Below are 9429 nucleotides of genomic sequence, written 5' to 3' on the forward strand. Positions count from 1 at the left end.
TCTGATTTGTTATGCTTTATTAATTCAGGGATCCTTGCTTTAAATTGGACGATTCTTCTAGTTTAAAAAATAAGAGTAGTCCTCGTAAGGCTTTTCCTGCTCATTTTCATCATTGTGTTTTTAAATGGTTTTCAGTGTTCAAGAGTTTTAATAGGGTGCCTCATTTATTTATGTTTAAAAATTCATTGAGTGTTGTGATTTGGTCATAGCTGCTTTAATTCGTATTGTGAGCTGCCTGGGGTCTTGTATTTGGAGCAAGGTAGGATATAAATAAAATTAAAAAGAGATCTTGCACACGTAATGGACAAGCAACCTCAGCTGTCTCCATTTTAAACACAGAGGGACTTCAGCCTGAGATGGGCTTTCCTACCCATCAATGTAACACAGGCCACATTCAGACAATAATATCTCTGCCTGATAAGCTGAAACAAGATCATCCAAACTGGTCTGGACTGTAGGACCCATGCAGGCAGCTGGTTGCAAGCTGTCAGTCAGCAAAGGAAAAAAGAGACAACCCACCTTTTGCTGTGATGCTTAGAATGTTTATAGTTCTGTGGGGCTGAATGGATAGCATAGGAAGCCTCAGTGCAGGCAGATATAGCTCTGGAAGACAAATAATAAATCCTGCCTGCGTTGTGCAGAGATAGAAAGTTCATTCTGAATGTTCCTTGTTATTTTGCTCTGTACATATTTATTTTTGAAATCTGATTTAAAGATATTCCTCTTGCAGATTACGGAAGCTTATGAGCAAAGCATCAACCTCTCAGCTACAGGCTACTTCAAGTAAGGCATCTATCGTCGTTTCCTAAACTGCTGTCTTTTGGAGTACCACTAAGACTGATTGGGGTTGGATAGTTTAAAGTTAAGTCTCAAGCTTTGGATGGTGGACTTGATGCCAACTATACTTACTGTATATGTTACAACAAGGGGCTGTACTGTTTTCCAGGAGACCACATCTTATTTCAGAGGAGCCAATGTTAGATGTAAGGCTTTCTTTCAGCCAGAACTCACAGGAACTTAGTTCTGGCACCTTTCAGGTGGCCGCCATTGCCATTTTAAGAGAACAATGAAAGCGTTCGTGGAGAGTTCCGGCACCTCTTTTTCTAGAAAAAGCACTGGTTAGATAGCATCAAATAAACCCCAGGATTCTCGAATTGGGGTGTGAACCAGTGTCTATTGCCATAATCAGATAGGGTTCAGCAGGAAAATACCCATTCTGTCATTGGGTAGTCCATCTCACAGCGAGTTTCTTTTTCTGCTTCCCACCCTGTGCTGGCAAAATACAGAGCGTTCAAGTAATTTGGCCTTTTTTTTACATGATTTCTGTTGAGCATGCTGTAGTAAAACTGAAATCTAACATCTAAATGACTCTTTCCTTCCCCTCCACCCATCAGAGGATATGTCACCAATATGGACTGGAAGACAGGAGAAGGCCACGCATTTCCATACTATGTTTTTGGTACTGCTTGTTCAGAGGTTGAGATTGACTGCCTGACAGGTGATCATAAGGTAAAAATTGAGCCCTACCTCCTCTTTGGCAATTCAGAGGCCACTGGGTGGTTTGATATGGTTTGATATGGTTCGCTCTCTGTTTGGATATGAACTGCTCTTTAACTGAGGGAACATTGTGCCACTAGAAGTTTTGAAAAGCAGCCAATATGACTGTGTATCAAAAAGGAATAAACAGCCAGCCACTGGAGATGGAAAACTTCAATTGCTGTTGGAATGGACAGCTGGGTTGTGCTTAAGATGCCCATATACTGCAACAGCTAGAATACTCTTACTTGTGCCTTGGTAGTATTACAAACTGTATCTGGAACCAGGCCCTGTCATCACAGCCATGTTTTTTGGAGGAGGACATAACTCAATGGGAACAACCCCTTATTTGCATAAAGTCCCAGATTTAATCCTTATAATTTCCAGTTGAAAGGATCAGGTAGCAGATTGTCTGGAGAGCTGCTGCCAGTGAAAGTATTTAGTACTGGGCTAGTTGGATGAACTTTATAAGACAGCTTCATATGTTCTAGCGTAGACAGACCATTGGCTGCACTAGAGTATGGCCTCTCCTTACAAGATAATGCTTGGAATAGGATTCTTCCTTTATCGGAACCCTGGACTATCTGGGACACAACAGTAAACCCCAAGTTTTCCAAATTCAAGAGAGAGGCAGAACATCAAAATGTCAGGTTTCTGGTTTCCATCCCTCTTCCTAGGACCCTCGTACCTACGGGACCACCTCTCCTGGTATGCCCCACGGAGAGCCTCAGGGTCCATAAATAGCAACACCCTAGTGGTCCTGGGCCCTAAGGAAGTTAGATTAGCTTCAACCAGAGCCAGGGCCTTTTCAACACTGGCTCCGGCCTGGTGGAACGCTCTGTCTCAAGACCAGGGCCCTGCAGGATCTGATTTCTTTCCACAGGGCTTGTAAGACAGAGTTGTTCCGCTTGGCCTTTGGCTTGGAGCCAATTTGATTCCCTCCCCCTCTTTCTTTTTTCTTTTTCCTTTCTTCTCCTGCGATGAGGCTGCATTTTAATATTTTAATGTTTCAATATTTTAATTGTTGTATTTTAATCTTGTTTTTAAGTTGTATTTATTCAACTTGTTTTTATTATTGCTTGTTAGCCACCCTGAGCCCGGCCTTGGCTGGGAGGGCGGGGTATAAATAAAAAATTATTATTATTATTATTCCTTGTTCTGGTCAGTGGGGGGAATCATCTGGTGCTCATATTCAGGGACTTCTGCAAGCATAAGTTCAAAAGGGCGAGTCAGGGCTCAGGGCTTCAGAAATGTTCTGATGTGCTAGAAATTAAATTTTGAGGCCCCTGATATTGTGTTCATGGTTATTGTACTTTCAGGTTGGGTGTCCTTTGTATTCTATTTTTTATTAAGGCTTTATAAAAAGATAATGTGCTGACAACAGCGTATTTGTCCAACAGAACATCCGAACGGACATTGTCATGGATGCCTGCTTCAGCATCAATCCAGCTGTTGACATAGGACAGGCATGTACCAAGAGCTTTGAACTTATACTTTATACTAGCTGTAAGCAAATAGATTGGGGCCTTTCTGAATGGTTAAAAAAATAAATAAATGCCCTGTTGCATTTTATTCTTGGAGTGCTTCTTCCTGTAAGCCTTGATCCAGTGCCAAAAATGCAATTTTCCACCTGCATCTAATGGATGGATAGGAAGCCTTGCTGTTTGCTGGCCAGGGAAGCAGCCTTTCATGAATAAGTTTGGTGGGCAGTCCTTCTGCAAAGTGTACTGATTTGGTACTCCCTTGTGCATAGTGCATCTGATTCAAGGAAAAGTAATATGCAGAGAGGGGGCTTGAAAGGGCACCACAGCAAAGGGTATAAATGAAATGTCTTTCATATTGGAACTATCATTCAGTAGCCATTTCTCCATTAGCAAGTGATCTGCCTACATTATACAGTATTTTATGAATAAATTTACACCAGCTTTATAGCTGACAAATATACTTGTTTTTGCTGCCACTGAAGCAGTCCTATATACTAAAAGGGACTTCCTCTTTCACCGATCGCACAGTATATCCACCCTGCAGAATGAAAGCCCCAACAACTTCCTTGAAAACAGGCAGTTACCTTTCCCCACCCCAACCATTCCCCAATTCATTTTTATTGCATTTTTATTAAGGGGTTTAGCAATCAGCATGTCTGGAACTGCAGCACTGAACACAGAGGAGTGTCAGAGCAAATTCCCAGCCCTCGTGGCTGCACAGGGGAAAGAGTAAATACTTTGAGAAAAATCACAATCTATTTAAAATGAAAATCAGAATTTATGCATTTTTATTCTGTCAGATTGAAGGTGGCTTTATGCAGGGACTTGGACTTTATACGATGGAAGAAATATACTTCTCCCCAGAAGGACAGCAGTACACGCTGGGTCCAGACACATATAAAATTCCTGCTGTCTGTGATGTCCCAGAGCAGTTTAGAATCTACCTCTTGCCAAACTCAAGAAACCCAATTGCAATCTACTCCTCCAAGGTAAACAAATTAAAAGTGTGGTGATGGAGAATACGTAAGAGGGTGTTTGGTACAAATTATTTACTATTACAATGAATTTCCAGGAGGCTCAGTTAAAGCATTCATCTCAAAGCAGATGCTCTAGAGATGGTTATCTCTAGAAACAAAGGAAGACTTTTAAAGCCATTTTCTGATATTTTATTGCCAATTTAGCCTCTTATGTTTCCCCATTCCAGTTAATGCCTAAATATCTTAAGTGGATGCTTTGCCAGTCTGGACACATTGTCTGCAATCTGCCAAACTCAGATTTGCACAACCACTCTTAATTTTAATGGGATTATGCAGAACAATTTATTTAAAAGTTTTTTAATTGAGTTTTAGCTGAGGTGTGGTGGTGACACCTTGCAACCATTTGTGAGACAGGAGCTTGCATGCCCATCCAGAACAAGGTGACTAACTATCAACTGGTGATTGGAAAAAAATATCGTCTAAACCAGGGTTGGCAACCTAAGGCCTGTGGGCCGGTTGCGGCCCAATCACCTTCTCAATCTGGCCCATAGACGGTCCGGCAATCAGTGTGTTTTTACATGAGTAGAATGTGTCCTTTTATTTAAAATGCATCTCTGGGTTATTTGTGGGGCCTGCCTGCTGTTTTTACATGGGTAAAATGTGTGCTTTAATTTAAAATGCATCTCTGGGTTATTTGTGGGGCATAGGAATTCGTTCATATATTTTTTCCAAAATATAGTCCGGCCCCCCACAAGGACTGAGGGACAGTGGACCGACCTCCTGCTGAAAAAGTTTGCTGACCCCTGGTCTAAACTTTATGGATCTTCCCTTATCTTTGTGTTCCATCGTTGGTTGTCTTCATCTTCCTACAGGGTGTAGGTGAAGCTGGAGTATTCCAAGCATGCTCTGTGTTTTTTGCTATTCGGGATGCAGTGGCTGCTGCCCGGAAGGAAAGAGGTTTGCACCGTGTTTTCACAATGGACAGTCCACTGAACATAGAAAGGATTCGCATGGCCTGTGTTGATGACTTTACAGAGATGGTAAATACTTCCTTAAAAACATCACCACCACCTTATATTCCATTCATTTTGTGCTTTCTTCCTGTTGGCATCAGCAAGACACAGAAAACTGAGGCAGAGGGGCCCAGTATGACTCAGCAGAGCAGAGAACCTAGGATAAAGTGGCTGGAGAACCATCTAGTCTAGTGGGCGTAGCCGGGGGGGCAGCTGCCCCCCAAATAAGTACAAATCAATACATATCTGCTCCCTTTCCCTTATGGGGTATCTAAGAGCCCGTATAGAGTCCTTAAGTAGGTTCTCTATCAGTAGGAGAAAATAACAGAGGCCAACCAAAGAATATTCAGAAGCAAGGCAACTAGTAAGCCTGATCTTTATTAACTGTTGCAACAGGGTGTTTACTACCACACTCGAGAGGCAGGAGAGGCCCAGATGGTGCACAAGCCCTTATATAGACTTTTGAAGTTGCCCACCCTGTAGCCAGAGACCCACCCCCAAAAAATCATACATACCGGTACATCACAGAAAATTCCTGTTTCTCAGGATACCTGATAATGGCCGCTGATTCCTCTACCTGGGCAGCCTAGGCATTCTTTTGTGATGGTATAAATACTTACCGTAGTTCCTGAATCCAGGTCACAGGCTCACCCTATTCATACTCAAATACGCCCTTAAGATAGGATTTGAGCAAAGAGACAATGGGGAGGCTTTCCCATTTCCTTCCTCACTGCAGAGAAATATTTGAGGTCAATTTGGGAGAGTCAAAATGGCTTCAGGATTGCTCTCCTGTACTATTTCAAACACCTGGTTTATATGTATGTGTTTGCCTTGTAGATTTATGAACATATGATTTATATATATGAGACCTTAGAATTCCTATAACACCTAACAAAAGCCTGCTCCCCTAACAAAAATCCTAGCTATGTCCATGCCCTGCCCCCGTTGTACCAGTAAAAAGGTAGCTATTTAAATGTTTTGTTTGTAAATAGAACATATTTTATTTATAATTTTTATAATTTATACAAAATACAATTACATAAAACGATAGGAACATAATGAAATATTGTTGAAGCAGAAAAACATAGAATCATGTAATCATAGAGCTGGAAGACGCAGAAGGTCGTCTTTCTAGTGCAACCCCCCTGCAATGTGGAAAACTCAGCTAAAGCATCCATGACAGATGGTCACCCAACCTCTGCTTAGAAACCCCCAAGGAAGGAGAGTCCAGAAGGACAAGGACAGTCAGGTCCAGCCACTCAAGATTTTGCGCCATATTATACTATATAATAAGAATAATTATTATTACTTATCATTTTCAATAGGGAAGGCGGGGAGGGTGTGTGTCAGAAAACTATAATTGCAAAATTACTTTCAAAGGCTGCTCTTGGAAATATTTGACATCAAGGTTGTAAACCTGTAGCTAATTTCTTGGGAGTGAGCCCCATAGAACTCACTGAGATTTACTGTACTTCTGTTCTGAGTTTGTATAGGTATGTACATGTTTGGTCCTTAATATGCATAACAGTTTAAAAGATTTTTTTTAAATCATTTTTTATACCTCATAGTAATAGAGATACTGTATATGATCTCTGGTTTGAAAAAGGCATTGCAGGAAGTGTCTCCCCTCCTGCTTCTAATGGCTCCCCCTCAAGGCCACTCCAAAATATTTTGCTGCTGAGGCAAAAGTCAAAATGGTGCTCTCCCCCAACCATGCCTCATTCAGTAAATGAAATTGTGTGGTGTTTCCTGTGTGCCTGGTGCCAGAGCAGGCAGGCTCTGAGCATATTCAGAGTGCCTCACCACAAGAAAATAAATATGCAGTTATGAAGCTGACTACATTGCACAAGAATTGATGCTTTTGAATTATGGTGCTGGAGGAGACTCTTGAGAGTCCCATGGACTGCAAGAAGATCAAACCTATCCATTCCGAAGGAAATCAGCCCTGAGTGCTCACTGGAAGGACAGATCCTGAAGCTGAGGCTCCAATACTTTGGCCACCTCATGAGAAGAGAAGACTCCCTGGAAAAGACCCTGATGTTGGGAAAGATGGAGGGCACAAGGAGAAGGGGACGACAGAGGACGAGATGATTAGACAGTGTTCTCGAAGCTACCAGCATGAGTTTGACCAAACTGCGGGAAGCAGTGGAAGACAGGAGTGCCTGGCGTGCTCTGGTCCATGGGGTCATGAAGAGTCGGACACGACTAAACGACTAAACAACAACATTGCACAATGGAGGAAGCCTCTGGGTATCCTTTGCTGTTGGGCTTCCAGTATATCAATAAATTCACAGGAGGGAGAAAGAAGTATAATGGGGTATTGAAAGGTGTGGGGGCAAATAAAATAACGTACACTAGCCAAAAGACACCCCCCTGTATGTGTGTGTGAATGATTTCACAGTTGTAAGTTGCTTTGGGTTGCCCTGAGTAAGATAAAGTGATTAACAAGTTCAATAAATAATAAATAATAAATAATAATAACTGTTCGTGCTGCCTGTATAGCACGCAGGTATGGACACTTGCAAAGTGATGTCTAAAAAAGTTCTGTTAGAGAGGGGAAAAACTATACTACAGTTATTCAACGGCTGAAGTATGTACAGAGCGATATAAACTTGTATGTCACGTTTCAATGCACAGTAGCTTTCCTCTCATTAAAACAAGTTTTATATTGGTTGATTTTCTTTTATTTCCTAATATGAAATTGCACATAAGAATATCCATTCTGTTTCTCTCTCTCATTTTTAGATTCCAAAGGACAAGCCTGGGACCTATAAACCATGGGCTATTGAAGTAGACTAACGTCCTGGTTTTCCGCCAAAGTTTTCCGCTTTTGTATGTTCTTCCTCATCAGAAGAGCAGTCGCAGTCTAATCACACACAAGAAGGACAACGATATTAATTTCAGCTGTGCAAGATTTTTAAAAATTATATTGATGTGCGAAAACAAATCTGTGAATTTCAGCAGGTGTATAATCAAGCATAGACGTCGTATAAGGGATAAGAAAATTTAATTCCAAACTGTGAGAATTAGCACCTGTATATCTACATCTGTTATCTGTGTTCATACTGTATTGGAATGGCTATTGACATCTACATCTGTAACTGTAGGCATATAAAATGCTGTAATTAGGTGGCTGCCTACCAGGCACACAGATACACCTCAGCTTTTATTCAGAGGAGTTAGAGAGGGGTGAGATTGTTGGTTTGGGCTTTGGTAGGGCACAGGGGAGAGTGCTGAAGTACTCATTTGGCTTATACATACATTCTGTCCCTTGCCAGTTAAGCAGACCTTCTCCTGGAACTTGCCCAGACTTGGTATTCAATTAACCTTTACTCAGAGTAGACCCACATAGCATAGTTGAGGAAACTGGAAACTGTCATCAGCAGAAAGTGACCACGTGTTGCCAAGGTGCGCTGTGGAGGCGGGCAAATTTTACTTGCAAAATAGGAACAACTCTGGACTACATTGCAAGGCTGTCATAAGCCACTGGTCTGTTCCTCAACCTGAACATACCGGGGGGGGGGGGGTATCAGACCCATAAAAAGGGAAGCAGTTAGCTGGTAAAATAATGGCCAAGTACTTTTAAAGCATTAACTTTAATCATTCCCACCACCCTTCTGAGTAATACCCTTCCCCACCTTCTCACTATATAGAAGGGTCTGGTGACTTCTGTTTCAGTGTATCTGAAGAAGTGTGCATGCACACGAAAGCTCATACCAAGAACTAACTTAGTTGGTCTTTAAGGTGCTACTGGAAGGAATTTTTTTATTTTGTTTAGCCTGATGATGATCACCTTTGCTCGCATGATGATTTGAGAACTATTGTTTTCAAGAGATCTGACACATATGCTAATTAAAAATTGTTATTATGAAACTGTATGAGTCACAATGAATTACTTATTTCATTTTTGTATTTTGCTGTCTCCCCAAGGAGTCCAGAGCAGCCTACATAAGCTCTCCTCACCTCCACACACCCCCTCAGGTTTTTAATTTTTCCCTCACAGCACTCAAGAGTGTATGAGATTCACCTGCACGGTTTTCTCCCGAATGTTGCAGGCCTAGGGCACAAGCAGATCTCACTCTCGCTGACAAGTGATACCATAATGAAACAAAAAAGATAAGCTGCCACCTATTATGCAATTAATTAATTAATTAATTAGTATACTGCCCATCACCCGTATATCTTAGGGCAGTTCACAACATAAAAGCACAAGATTTTTAAAAACAATAAAAGCGATAGCAAAGGAAAGCATTAACCCCCCCCCCACTAGCCCTACACAGCAGCATTCTCAGAACATGAGATAACCTTGCCACGATCAAGTAATAATGCATTTCAGTTTGACACAACTTGGCCAGGCCCGGACTACAGAGCAGGGTTGTTGTAACTCAATTTCGGCTCCAGCCCCTGTAATGAAGGCAT

At 41.6% G+C, this 9429-nt stretch overlaps 1 protein-coding gene across 1 annotated transcript in view; it reads left to right on the plus strand.

Annotated features, from left to right (window-relative positions):
* The window catches only part of LOC309335352 (aldehyde oxidase 4-like), a 63526-nt gene extending 55308 nt beyond the window's left edge, over positions 1-8218 (plus strand). The window contains exons 30-35 of the mRNA XM_081850316.1: positions 731-783; positions 1395-1509; positions 2937-3002; positions 3821-4009; positions 4870-5037; positions 7756-8218. Coding sequence (XP_081706442.1) covers positions 731-783; positions 1395-1509; positions 2937-3002; positions 3821-4009; positions 4870-5037; positions 7756-7809 — 645 coding nt within the window. The 3' untranslated portion in view covers positions 7810-8218. The remainder of the gene's footprint in view (positions 1-730; positions 784-1394; positions 1510-2936; positions 3003-3820; positions 4010-4869; positions 5038-7755) is intronic.
* Positions 8219-9429: the final 1211 nt, after the last annotated feature.

The sequence above is a fragment of the Podarcis erhardii genome (assembly GCF_964252035.2).
Source record: "Podarcis erhardii genome assembly, chromosome: 1".
NCBI classification, from domain to species: domain Eukaryota; kingdom Metazoa; phylum Chordata; class Lepidosauria; order Squamata; family Lacertidae; genus Podarcis; species Podarcis erhardii.